Raw genomic sequence first — 14,943 nt, forward strand, 5'->3', positions numbered from 1 at the left:
CAACACATTAATAAAACAGATACTATATGGGTCATCGGGGCAATTCTTCTACTTTTACTTACTAGTTTTATACCTCTGCATGTTCTTTAATATGCGAGGAAAATATATTTCTCTTCAGATACTGAAAACATTTAATGACACATCGTTATTTGTAGCTTCACTGCAGCAAAGGTCAACAGAGACGGCTTATTGTTTTGAATATTTTTATTGTACAGATATCAGATAAATCATTTCCACATTTATATATGCGAGGCAATTTTTGAAAATAGATTAACACTTACTGGAATGAAGTCATTTGTTCAAGATTGGATTAGTGTTTGGTTCACAGGGAATCCAACAACATATGTGCAAAACGTGTGAAATAAATATGAACATAGAGCAGATGAACACATGAAATCAGTAAACCTGACAAGTAGCTTATCATTCAGTCACATCCATGCAGTAACCAGGGAATGTGACTTAAGTCAATTACACCGAATGGAGCAATAAACAACACAAAAGAGAGAAGCAGCCCAGCACAACGTCCACACCAATGCCCCTTCAGGTCACAGCAGAGTTACCAGTTTCCAGCTCAGAACGCTCCGATACGTCAACCTGGCACTTAAAGGGCCAGTGTGTAGGATTTCTGTGCATCTATTACCGGAAATATAATATAATATGCATCACTGTGTATTCTTTATTGTATAATCACCTGAAACTAACAACTGTTGAGTTTCTATTAGCTTAGAATGAGTCCTTCATTTCTATATCGGAAGCTGCAGCTTTAATGGACTTCACCTGTGTGAAGTGTTGGAGGGGAACTCCACAGCTGGTCCGGATCACAGTGTGTCTGGAAGGCCGGACATTGGACCTGGTCCACAAACACTGACGGTACCATCTGTCTCCAACAGGTTAGTGTTAAAAGATCACAGTGGGAAATGTTTTAATACTATGCATCCCCTCACAGCCGAGTCTGTTCCTCCCCTTCATAAGACCTTTTGCCCTCTCTTTGCAATACTGTTGCATTCCGGCTGCTAACAGTGCTAACAGCGCTAAAAACAACGGCAACATTGCCGACAGTGTTAACCTGAGGAGAAACGCTTCCATGTCTGTCGGTCTGGACGGCTTTACCATGTGACCGTCGTATTAGAGCAGTGTAGAGCGGCAGGCGTGAGCTAACCTGTGGGGTACGCTCACGTGCACTAACATGCACTCAAAGCACACAGCCGGCCCGGCTATGTGAACAGAGCAGGAGAAGCTGTGGAGAGACTTCATTCTGTGCTCATTCCTCCTCTACATCTTTACATAGATGACAGCTGTGTGATGATATGTTAATGCTCTGAACACATACAGAGAACCTTTAAAGTATAGTGAGCAATTCTATGGAATTAGTGAAACTGAAACAAATTCCCAGATTAAGGGGGCTGTCTTCTAAACAAAGTGCGTAGTGTCATCTAGGGGGCCATGGCCAGACCCAGTGCTGGACAGCTCCACGAGTACAGCTGGATGTACTGTGAATGCACAGATTAATAGAAGACAGATTACCTTAGAGTGGTCAAATCAAGTCTCATGTAGGTCCAGAAACACCCCACAATGCAACTCAACATCTTTTGTTTGACCCTCCTTCCTAGTAAATGCCCACTTCTTTCAAACGCTACACTTCCAGTTTCTAACAGACATTTGATCTGAAATGAGTGGGCTCCAAACCCAAACTAAGGGCGGAGCAGCCTACGTCGTTTAGTCCAGACTCCAGTCCCCCATGAACACAGCTGTTTACAGGACTCAGTCCGGTCACAAATTCATTCTCAAGCAGTTAATTTATGGTGGGAATGTGAGCCGACCTCAATCTGACTCAACTACAAGACATGCTCTGCAAGTTTGACCTAAAGGGCTCCCGTAGCCAGGAGAGCTTTGCATTCTGGGATGCGTGAAAGCAACTGTTGTTATCAGTTGGCTGGAGATTAAAAGGAAGTCTTTTGGGCAGATACGAGCTTCTTGGACCTTCCTCCTATGTTTACTTTCCGACATATCTAACCAATGAGCAGTGAGGCGTGTCAAATTAGAGGAGTGCCCTTTTGAAGAAAGTACCATTATATTGTAAGGGACTGCAAAAAGATGAAGAAACATTGAAACTACTGTGAGGGAACTCATCGGATAGAAACTGTGACCACTGTGACCTCTTGGTGCTGCTTAGTCCTCCAGCCCTGAGTGGACACTTCGTGCTCCACACAACACCACCGATGATAACCTCATACATTCTCATACTAAATAATCCAAAAATAAATTCTTCTAACAAATCAGCAACAATCACATTCATTCATGGAGGAGTTGAAGTCGGTGCTGTGAGATGCCTGCCACACACACACACACACACACACACACACACACACACACACACACACACACACACACACACACACACACGGGAATATTCATATCTGTTGGGGTTTGATTGGTTCCTTCAGCTAACTATGCAACACTTGAAACTGAATGACGGGATGATAAATACATGTTTAAAACAAATGAAAACCTTCCCAGGATGTCCGTTACACTTGCGTGGTTAGTTTGCTTCTGCCGGTCTCTGGAGGGACAGGAAGTGGATCAGAAAGGTCTGTAGTTCCAGAAACTGGAGAAGACTGATATCTGCATGGATGGGAGGACAGAGAGGCGTAGCTAGCTTTATACACAATCACACATGCAGAGTTAAATGTCTAACAGTAGCCTTCACATAGTCACTGTATCAGCAGCCTGGACACCTGCAGCAGCAGCACAAATCTAACAACTGTGATTGACAGCAACGGTGAGGCTGAGTTAATCGCTTTTCTTTTGGCCACTTAGCAGCTGACCAAGTTGAAATAATATCATCTCATAAAATCACCTTAGAGGTCATAAAGCACCATTCACCATGTATTTAGAGTCATTTGTGTGGAAGTCCAATATTCACTCATCTTTGGTCTCCACCCACCAGGAATCTTTGGTAATATCATAATTAGATTTCATTTAGATTTTTGGTGTCACAATTGAAGGAGAAATAAATTGAAGAAGGCACTATTTTCACTCACTCCAGTGTGTCTCAAACCATTCACTCATATTTTCAGTGCACTGAATTGCAATACAAGAGAACCGTTAGTCGAGTTAACGCGTGTGACTGAACACAAAAAAGCTACTTTTTAATTTAAACAAAGAGCATCAAGAATGAAATGTAATACAGTCTTCTGCCTGACGATAATGAAATGAGTAATTAATTCACTGACGCCCACTAAATGTTGTGGAGTTCTGAAACAAGTACTCTGCAGTGCTGTTAGTAATGTTATCGGTCTATGCTGCTCCCCCGGTCGTCATCTCTGTTCAGACACAGGTCTGTTAGAAGGAAACAAACTAGAGACAGTTATTTTCTTCACCTGATCAGAGGTGGACCCAGGTTTTAAAAGTGAGCAAACAAACAGTTTGAACTGATCTGACCTGCTGCAGTTGAAAGGGACAGCACCTGCTAAACACGAGAAGCTGCTACCCGAAGGTTCCGTACACAGACGGCCAAATTCACAAAGAATGGCAATCAGCCGCTGACCGCACCATGAATTGTGCATCTCTAGGAACTGCTATGTTTTGTTGCCGAGTGCAATTTGCCCCTTTTTTGTTGCGTCTGATTGATTTATACTTTGCCACATGTTGCCTTTGCCCCAAGAACACAGACGGCAGACCTCCAGGTCCTGACTGACGAGGTGCCGAGGCATTCCTCAGAACAGACAGCAAACCTCCTCATGATCCTTTTCTTTTTGTGCACGTTTAGGGACAGAAAAAGCTGCTTAACCCTTTTGAGCAATTGGCCCCGAGAGTAGATCGTTTGCTTATGAAAATATTGATGAGTGCAGCTTTAAGAAGTCGTGTCACTTAAAGATTCATCAAGTGAGAATGAATGCTCAGAGTCATCTTGCAGGACAGACACCCACCTTGTCCTTGAGCTGCTGACAGAGCTGCAGCGAGATGGTGAAGAATACCAGCGTGTCATTGAGCCAAGGCACCACACACTCCACCTTGTGAACGTGGCTCACCTCAAAGCGGTTGTTGTTGAGCTCGCTGAGGAGGAAAGAGTTCCCAGCAAAGACAGATTAAAGGGGTCTGAGAGATACACATGCTACATGTCCTAACAGAGCCCTGCCATCCACAAGTTAGGACTAATAAGTATTTCTTTATTTAAGTATTATCGGTACTTATTGTTTTCTTTGCATTAACTATATATCAATATTTGTATTTATTATTTCCTTAAATCTGTTTATGTATACATCTGAAGGAAGGAAGGGAGGACTTACAACATTGCTCCTGGGTTGTGCAACACTGAGCTTCCAGCTGGCTTGTAATTCTAAGATGAGACAAAACATGTAAACATCAGTCCCATGCTGCTGAGTGAGGCTTCACAACGTGTTGCAGAGCCACAAGGTCTGACCTTCATGGTGTTGGAAGGCAGCACATGAAGCTGGTACACGGTCAGGCACAGTTTGCTTAAGTTAATGTAGAAGTTCACCATCACATCCCCGGGCATGGGAGGAGTGAACATTTTCTGGAGATGGAAGGAGACAGAGAACGGGTCAACAGAGGAATATGGACCCACAGTACGCTTACAGAGAGCACCGACCAGGTCAATGTCAGTACTTACACTACTTGGCCCAAACTATGTGGACACTTATGATGCACCCATATGTGATGGTTGAACATGTGACTGTGACATTATGGGCATTAACCTGTAATAACCTTCTTATTTACAATGGAAACCTGACTGCTCTAATATTATCACTATTATACTATATTCTATTTGTAGAACTAGATTACAGTGGTGGCTGTTGGATTGTTTCATACTCCATAACTCAATAACAGAGCGTTGTAAAGTCCAAAAGTCAAATCCATCAAGACGCCATCATTTTATTTATGTTGATGAAACTGATGACTTATATTGGCTAAAGATAAATGAATCAAAAAAGACTTAACTCATTAGTAAGCCAAATCACTTTTTTTTAAAATTGTGTTTGCAGATTTGTAATGTATGGTGATGACATTAGAAAGTAAGAGGAGGGGGCTGAGCTTTACTTAGATACAAGTAGGGGTCTTCAATAAAAGAAGGTTGTGAACGACCTGTAATGCACCAGAGGATTCACGTCATGTTCACGTACTGATGTGGCTCACACAGATACTGGTCGGATGCAGCTTTATATATTAGAGACTGTTTGAGTGGGATTTTTGAAAGCACTTTCAAAAGAAAAAGGGGAGTTCACATCTATCTGACTTCCTTTATGAGTAGTTCAAAAAGAAGCCATGTGCCGTAATCTAGAGCACCGAGGACGTGATTCATTGAGATGCATCGAGGCCGGTGAAGATTGACACCTCCAGCAAAGAGATACACATTTGATTATTATGTTAAATACTTCAAATAAAAGCATTTAGGTAAAGTTAACAGGCTCTCGTTTTTTACTCTCATCTGTAAAACAAAAGGTAAATAGTAGATGGACTGTACTTGTTTCTCTCTTTTCTAGTCTTCTGACCACTCAAAGCTCTTTAACACTACATGACATCATTCATCCATTGATGACAGGGCTACCATGTTAGGTACCACCTGCCCATCAGGACTAATATCATAAAGATGTTCTCTTCATTGGAACTATGGGCTCCACATACATTTGGCCATATAGTGAATGTCAGAATTCTTCACTAACAGAAATTCTTATCAAATATGTTTGTTTTTGTAACAAGTTTGTTAAAAAATAAGAAATATTGGCCAATAAATTGTTCATCTTTATTATCAAATGTGTATGTGTGTGCGTGTGTATAATGTGTCTCTACCATCAGACCACTGGTGGCCAGCTCAGGCAGCGTCATGGAGGCCGGGGTGGTGAGGCGGTTCCGAGCTCTCGTCAGCTGGAGCATCACTGCATCCATGAGCTACAGCAGTGACAGAAACATGAGGCTAGGATCAGAGACACAGTAGAAGCTGGACCAGGCCATGGTTACCGTCAGGACACAGAGGACACACCTTATTAACCTCAGCCCCCGTCTTGAAGTGGTAGCTCTCGTCATGGCTGCCAAGCAGCTGGAGCGCCTGGTTCACATGGTTCCTGGCATCCTGAATCTGAAGGATGAACGGAAACAAGAGAGAGGTGGAATTGTCAGGATTGGAGTATTAATACAATTTGCATACAATTCATATTTTACATTTAAAGTATATCCAGACGGACCAGACATGAGTTATCAATATTAGTGCTGGGCAACGATTAAAATATTTAATCGTGATTAATTCGCGATTAATTGCATTGTTATGGCAAAGTTCAATAATGAATTCAAAAGTAGTGTACTTTTATTCTAAAAGTACTGCTATATGAACAAAAGGTCAATAACATTTGGTTTGTAAACACATCAGGTTCTTTTTAACAGCAGTATTCCCTTCACACAGTAGCAGTTCTATCTCTTCACTATCTGTGCTCAGTGTGTGACTGTATGTGAAACGTTCCACTGCTGTGCAACATGAATAAAATGTTTCAGCACGTTTCAGCATGTTTCAGCATCTAAATGTGTGTCTTCATGACAGTCAGAGCATGTGAATGCAGCTCTACTGTTCATCAATATAATGCTGTAACTCAGAGGTGATGATGGTTACACAGTGATGTCCAGTAGTCTCCAGTGAGAGTAACAGCTGCTGCACGTTGTAACGCCGTGGCTTTAGTAGTCCTCTCCTTTAATACAACTCGTGTATTCTTCTTGCGATGGTGCGTCTTGAGGCTCATACGTGCCGTCATTCGTTGCGATCCTAAAGGTGCGTTCACACCAAACGCGACGCGAACGCACCTTGAGAACGTTCCTCAGACCGACATCTTCCACAATACTAACCGGCTGCAGTTTGTCTCCACTTGTCTGCAGCATTTGTTAGCTTGTCTTGCTTTAGTTTATCTATACTTTTCCCACACGCTGCCTCAACGTAGTCTGCCGAAGACTTCCTCCACCGCTGCCAGTGCACACACTTTCAAAACAATGTAACAGACTGTCTCACCCAGCCGACGAAACTCTGGAAACGGAGCAGGCAGGTCGACATGGATATCCCTGCTGGCCGACCGTCTGCCGAACAGCCCTGAGCTGGGCTTCAACGGGTCTTCATCTCCAACCCACATCCTGTACTTCAACCAGCGGCGCTTTTCTCTCTGAAGTGCCGCGGAGTTAGCCTGCTAGCTAAACTGAGACAGCTAAGCTAAGCTAAGAAAGTGCACACTCACAGTCGCCGAAGCATAAAATAGTCGTAGCGGTCCGTAGTCGGTGCATAAGAAACACCGCTGCCACCAATGTGACCGAGCATCCTGGGTTCGTGTATGAGGGGCATTTATAAGATGGTAATAAGCGGAGTCGGCAGACCAGGCTTCTCGTTCAGCCCAGGCTTCTCGTTCAGCCCAGGCTTCTCGTTCAGCCCAGGCTTCTCGTTCAGCCCAGGCTTCTCGTTCAGCCCAGGCTTCTCGTTCAGCCCAGGCTTCTTTGTTTATTTCTAAACCCCCCCCCGACCAGAAGCGGAAGTCGCCTTTTCTCTACGGCAACCCTGAAGGGACATATCATCTCCAATACAAAACGATAAACATGAGACAGTCTGTTACAATAATAATAATAAATAAAAAGAATGCGTTAACGCGCGATAACAATTGTCGGCGTTAATTAATGAATGCGTTAACGCGAAATTAACGCGTTAACTTGCCCAGCACTAATCAATATACATGGTGAAAAACACAAAAAGGTTGGGTTAGCTCTCCTATGGAAGGCCAGTGTTGATGTTAGATGATGTTTTGACCAATGTTTAGGAGCTACAGTAGGTATCAGGTTACACCGACACTGACCTTTAAATCCTGACCTCAGCTATGCTGGGTGGCCCAACTAGCCTCCAACAAAATCATCAGCAAACAACAAACATGTTGCCGTCACTGGACAGAAACCTCAACAGCAACATTTGACCTGACAGCTGATGACATCATGAATCTAATGGTTTACAAATGATTTCATTCTTCTTCTTTTATTAACAAAAAACGGTATGACAGACAGAATCAGGTTCAAGCGATGGTGCAGAACTTCTTTGTCTCCCCCCTCTGGCAATGTGAGTAATTCAAGTGTAACTTCATATCAGGTCTGAGCCTCATCGACAAGCATGACTGATGACAGCTAGCTACAGTAGCTAGGAAAGAGATTACACGGTCTCAGTCAACATGTACATTGTAGTGGACAATAAGTCTTATAAGAGAAAACAATTGAGACTACTCTCACAGCATTAAACACTAACATACCTGCTGCAGTTTCCACAGCTTGTCCTCTCTGAACTGAAAATGCAACACTTGGCTGCTCTTTGCAACCTTCAGGTTTATGTCCTGTTAGGAAAAGCAAAACATTACCAAAAAACACATTTAGCTTGAATCAGTGTTTCCTCTTCACATATACAGACTCAATGAGAAGTAGTCAAACTCACGGCCTGAGTCAGAGCCTCTCCCTGCAGAGTCAGCACCCCCTTCACTTGATCCATGCTGCAAATCAACACATCACATTTTGAGTTCAACATCACCAGAGGAGCAATAGGCAAGGGATGGCTTTACAGTGCGTGAGGGAGGGCAACCGATCTGAAGATTACAACGTGGAGGAAACGAGCATTCATTCAGGGACGCAGCATAATTCAGACTATACAGACACTTCCTCCACAGGGAGAAGACATATGGAACAGACAGGACCTATTCATTCTACTGAAGACACGCTATCCATTGTATTTCACTTATGTCCATACTGACTGTACAGCATTAAGAGTTACACTTATAATACAAATGTTCAGAGGTTTACGTTGAGCTGCCGAGGATGAAGTTTTCCTGTTTTTGCTGACTCTCCAGGCCTGGCGTCGGCATGGAGAAACGTCTTGATGCCTCCTGTTGATGGCAGAGAAAACTAACTATTACAATCAAATCTCAATCAGTGTTGTGAAGTCACAGCCCTTGAGGTGACATTGTAGATGCATCGTCTCAGGTGTAAAATTATACAGACTGAATGCTTCTGATCTAAGATTCTACTTCTGGTCTATAATCCAGTTACAGGTGTAAAAAAACACTGAAAATCCACGAGAGCTAGAACTGAGAGAGTCAAAGTCAAAGATCGAAGTCATCCCTTTGTAAGCTGGGGTGTCTGTTATAAATGTAAAGCTCCTCCAGACACACAGATGACTTCATACACATGTTTTCACAGACTAAGTCTTACTAACCGTTACAGGTAAACACATCTCCATGTGTAGAATAGGTGTAGTGGCCCTTTAATGCTGTGACATGTCCCAGCCCGTGTTACAGTGTTTACATGAAAGCTTGACATTTACCTTGAGGACATCCTGGAGCTGCTTTAGAACAGAATGTACTTCTTCTTTCAGCAGCCAGTTGAATTCCTCCTCCTGACAACCGGTCAAAACAAACATTTACCTTCTACACAATAATACAGCGGGCCACCACACTTTCACTTTGAGACGTATTCCTGCGCTGATGGCTATGTTCATACTCGGTGGCGGCTGGTCAATAGAGGGCGCCGCCCCCCCTTGAGCTACAAATAATAATAAAAAAATAATAATAATAAAATAAACTATAGAAATTGTCAATATTTGTGTTTTTGAAATATGGAATCACCCAGTAATATGTGTAAAATATGACATCTACGGTAAATATATGCTTTTCCTGCACGTCCTCTCCGCGTGTGCACGTCTCAGCTGGCTGGGGCGCTGGAGAATCTGCCCAAAAGAGGCGGGTCTATGAAGCAGTTTAGCCAATTGCTGATTAAAGATATAAATGTGTGACATACAATTTAGCCAATCAGCGTCCTCAAATAGATTCAGCTTAATTCTGCCCCAAACTGCGCGTTCTCGTCAGGAGAAGTCTCTACAGGCGCCATTTTAAAGACATGACAATGGCGAGCGAGACGAACACTACTTCTTCAAGACTCAACCCTAACTCGGTAAAATCTCTACTCCAAGACCCGTTTGAGAGGAGAACTTTGGCGGAGAAACTACAGGTAAAGGAGCTGGGCCCAGATCAACCTGCCCAGTGAGCATTTTTCTGTTGAAAAGACGTCTACGCCCAACGTTGAAAAGACGTTCAGAATTGGTTGAAAAGTGAGTTTTTTCACCACCTATTTGTAGACGTTGATTAAACATTCATAAATATAAATATGGAACTATAGACTGTGTGCTGTCAACAAGAAGCTCCCAGTACATGGTAATGAGAGCAGAGTACATTATGTCTGTATGTTCATGTAAAATACGACTGCGTTTACTGCTGGAACACGCATGCGCACGGACTCTGTGCATTTTTCTAAGTTAGAGACGGCTGGAAAGACAGCACGATTTGAGCTAGCTAGCTCTTACTGAGTTGATGAGCGAAGTGAACGAGCTGAAGGAATAAACGAGGCTTCACGCTAACGACATACTCTGTAAGTACTTGAACTACTTCAGCGTCGGAAATACACGAGGGCAAAACTGCCCCTAAGAAATATAATTTTGCCCCTGATATCACTAGGTGAGGGGCAAAAAATGCCCCCATAATTTCCTCTAATAATAATGATAATTTAATGAACTTGTCAAAAACATCGTAGCCTATATCAGTGTTTTTCAACCTTTTCTGAGCCGCGGCACATTTTTTACATTAAAAAGATCCCGTGGCACACCAACAACCAAAAGCGTTACAAAATGACACCTTTTAGCATAATACAGCAGATATGCCAGGGATGTCAAACTCAATCACAGAGAGGGCCAACATAAGAAATTGTGACTACATTGAGGGCCAAATAGAGTCACCATTTAATAAACAGGATAGAAGGGATATTGGACAAAGTGCAAAAAGAATACATGTTTAGCTACATTATTTTATGCATACTGTATGTGCCAGAGCCAGATGTTTAGCATCTTTTCTTGGCTGCCAGTTCATTAATGTCTGAAGTCAGGTTCTGTGTTGTGGAAACCCTCACGAGTGAAGGTGTGCGTCAGTGAGATGACTCCTCTGTGGGTTTTTGTTCATCTTCATCACAGAGAAACGCTGCTCACACAGGTATGTGCTTCCAAACATGCAGAGCGTTTGAGCAGCAGCAACTGGAGGTCTATCAGCTCCACAGGTGCTCTTTCCACGTAAACTGCAAACGGATTGCTGAGCAGTTCAAATTTAAATGTTTGAGCTGCAAAGTCGGTAAATCGCCGAGTGATCTCTCTGCCAAGTGCACCCAGTTTATCAGCAAAATGCGCAGTCAGGAACACAGCTGTGGAGACTTTTACTGCATCACACATGTCTGTGATCACACGTCCCCGTCCCTGAAGCTGGAGGTTTAGCGCAGTGAGATGCTTCGTTATGTCGCACAAAAAGCAGCTCACATCGCCACTTTTCATCCCGGAGCTCTGTGGTGTGGTGGGCCAGTTATGATAAACATGATATTTTCTGGCGGGCTGTTGTACCAAGGGCCGGATATACGCTGACAATTTAATGAAAAGTCTCTCAATGTGTTGATCCTTACTCGGCTTTTCATCTGGGTTATTTTGTCCAGGGCCCAGTTCAGAGTCTACATTTTTCCTTTTCAAATATTTCTCCATTGCTGTTCGTCTCGTCACCGCAACCTCTCCCGCGCGTCATTTCGTTCTACTGTCCTAAATTAACAAGGTCATTATTGCGCTACCTACTGCCACCCACTGGCATGGAAGAGTATTTATTACTTAGCCAGCCACTATATTGCAGCTCAGACGCTCAACAATGGCAAAGTATTTGCAACAACTAAATAATATTTTATTGGACTCATTAAGTGAAATTGGACATTTTCGCACACCTGACGATCTCTCACGGCACACTGGTGTGCCGCGGCACAGCGGTTGAAAATCACTGGCCTATATGACCCGGTCCAGTTGCCATAGAATGGTTTTGATTTTCGCCTTGACTGATGTTGCGTGAAGAACCAAACTTTCTAAACAAATAAATAAATGGAGCGCTTCTTAATCAGACCTGAGACTGCGGTCAACTCAGCAGACACTTAAATGTTAGTGTACCTATATGCTGAAATTCACGGTAAACTCATTCAAACGGCGCAGATCGGGAGCGAGCGAAGGACTTTGAAAGTTAGCGGAAAGATTAACGTGAGACAACATCCGGTTTCTTCAGACGAACATCCGGTTTTCAGAATAAGATGCCACCAAAGTATGAATTATATTCACATTAAGTATAAAACATGCTGCATCTCGTGAGTTAAAGGGAAAATACACCTAAATTGTGCGTAAAGTGTCTTCATTCTTTGATTTGAGGGTTGCTGGAAATGAATAATCCTGACTGACAGTCAATTAAGATATTTTACTAAGTAAAAATTCTGAACTGAATTTGTACCTTCAAATGGCACATTTTGAACAATTTTAAGGTGCTATAAAAATGTTTTTTCTCAAAAATTCCACACAATGACTAATGCATATGTTCAGGGCAAAAATGGGTAATATCACAATATTTGAGGTGCTACAAAATTCTTTCTCAATAATTCCATACAATGACTGATATATGTATATGTAATCAAGGCATCGTTGACTTAATAATTGTTAAGTTGTTTAAAAAATGTAATAACAATAAATAACCACAAAGAAATAAGAATAAAATTGAATATGATTGTCTGTTTGGTTTTTGTTCAAAAAAATCTAAGAAAACACTTTGTATCTGTAGACTACTGCCTAATAGTCTTATTATTGCCATTTGATGACAATTGTTCATATACTGTAAGCCTAAATAAGTATATTTATTGTTTTGAACAAAGGTTAAATGTTATTTCACAAATTTCAAAAAGTGCCCCCAATTTTTTTTAAATGCCCCTGGATTTCAGTCAGTGGGGCAAAAATTGCCCCCTAAAAATATGTAAATTTCCTACCCTGAACTACTTTATTCCAATATTGCAAACCTAAATATCATTACCATACCATTAATATCATGTTATGCTCACCATGCGGCGAGGCTGCTAGCTTATAGCGTTAGCATGTTAGCTTTACTGTTACGAACATAAACATAGACATGTGTGTTAGTTAATGTTGGAGACACTTTCTTTGTGGACTGTCCCTGTAGCCCAACGTTATAAAATAGAGTATGTAAAATACACTACGGACAGCGAGTGGGGCTGTACACAGTTTAAATGTGGAGGACATGAGTAAAACAAAGTAATGTACTAATAAGAACACGGTCAAAACATTGTTGTTTGGCTTATAGCAATATACAAACAATATAAAGTATATACTGTGTAATATCCAGGTCAGCATCATTCCGTTGAAAACACGTTTAAAATACGTCGAAGGTCTCCGGTGAAGAGACCTTCAACACTGGTCTAAAATTCAATATGTTTTTCTAATACTTGTTTTATTTACAGATGTCCAGCTTGAAAATATGGCACATCTCCTGAAACCGGCTCCTGTGTGGCTTTGAAAACGACTTTTAAAGCAGGAAAAAGAGATTATGGTTGTATATAAAGAACATTGTTTATATTTATATTGTGCTTAATAAATAAAAATGAACTGCTACCTGTGTCACTTGGTCTTTTGTCCTGTAAGTGGAAACGGATAATGTGTTACTATGATTAAGTATTTAGTTGCTACATATTGATCTGAGAGCATTTTGATGTTGAAAACACGGTGACATTGAAAACATGCGTTTCCAGCCGTCTCTAACTTAGAAAAAACATAATGTGCTCTGCTCTCATTACCATGTCCTGGGAGCTTCTTGTTGACAGCACACAGTCTATAGTTCCATATTTACGAAGTTTTGTATGAAACATTGAATGCGTTGAAATAACGTCTTCATGTAAACCACATATCACCGGCCAGCATAATATGATTTTGGAGAAATACATTTAATAAAATAACCAAAATCGCGTCTCTTTCAAATACAACTGAACAAACCATCAATATTCTAAAACAAATTGGTGTTTTGTGACACGTTGATATTGTAACCGTAATTTAGCCGGTTGAAAAGACGGTGAAAATAGGTCTAAGACGTTCAGACCCATTTCAACGCGTTTTCAACCAGAAACCAACGTTGAAATCCGCGAGCCCTGTCCACCTGCATTGTAGCGCGCGGATGCTACCGTCCCTCTCGGCTAGCAGCCGCTATGTTACTGACGTCCAGCCAGCTAATTCTTTTAAACTATCAATTACAAATGTCAACACATGTTATATTAACCGACGGACGGCTCGGCCAGTGTAGCAGCTAGCCACAGAGCCAAACAGCGCAGTGTTTCCCCCGCAGTGTAGCTCACCAACACGGCTCTCTCCACTTGACTGGCAGCGGACATCCTGGGCAGCTCGGACAGAGATCTCTGCGTGTTGAGCATGTTGTGCAGAACACGGACACAAACACACGAATAACGCCTTAAAAACACGGTCCTCTCTTTGGGATGAAGGTCTCTCAATACCTAACGTCACTGGATTAGCGGCGGTTCTGTTGCCTTCACGAGCTGTCGGAAATAACCAAGCGCTCACATGAACGACCCATATCAACAGCAGATACAAAGGTAAAAACGACCCTTTGGATCAAAATACATGGACAATTGAAGGGACTGGGATCTCATAAGCATCACGTTATGTATTTACACCTGTGTATGGTTTCTGCTGTTCATGCTTCCACTGTGGCAAAGAACAGGTGCGTGCTCCATGTCATATGAAGAATCATCCAAAAACAAATGCATGAATGCTAACTGATGCCTTTAGTTATCAATTTCGACCAAACCAATGACTGTATTGTGCTCTTTACGAGAACCTCATGAATGCAGCATTATGCTGGTCACACGTTCACGATCAAACTGGCCCCACCCACTAGTCCTTATTTGGGAATACAACTTCCGCCCAGCGTCACACGAACAGATGGTATTATGCAGCGTTCAAGTGACATGGAAAATGTTAAAACACATTATTCCCACCTAAGCAGTTGGGAGTTT

The 14,943-nt window shown here is 42.2% G+C and overlaps 1 protein-coding gene across 1 annotated transcript; it reads right to left on the minus strand.

The window, feature by feature from the left end:
- Nucleotides 1-189: 189 nt before the first annotated feature.
- On the minus strand, nucleotides 190-14,676 carry rogdi (rogdi atypical leucine zipper). The gene is made up of 11 exons (XM_031871112.1): nucleotides 14,266-14,676; nucleotides 9,341-9,412; nucleotides 8,821-8,903; nucleotides 8,459-8,513; nucleotides 8,280-8,360; nucleotides 6,002-6,097; nucleotides 5,812-5,910; nucleotides 4,424-4,537; nucleotides 4,290-4,339; nucleotides 3,930-4,056; nucleotides 190-2,622 (listed from the first exon to the last, which is right to left on the minus strand). Exons 1-11 carry the CDS (start codon nucleotides 14,338-14,340, stop codon nucleotides 2,581-2,583), a joined length of 894 nt encoding a protein of 297 aa, XP_031726972.1. The 5' UTR covers nucleotides 14,341-14,676; the 3' UTR covers nucleotides 190-2,580.
- Between the last annotated feature and the right edge of the window lie 267 nt (nucleotides 14,677-14,943).

Source organism: Anarrhichthys ocellatus, unplaced genomic scaffold, assembly GCF_004355925.1.
Source record: "Anarrhichthys ocellatus isolate YVR2014 unplaced genomic scaffold, GSC_Weel_1.0 scaffold56, whole genome shotgun sequence".
In the NCBI taxonomy this organism is placed as follows: domain Eukaryota; kingdom Metazoa; phylum Chordata; class Actinopteri; order Perciformes; family Anarhichadidae; genus Anarrhichthys; species Anarrhichthys ocellatus.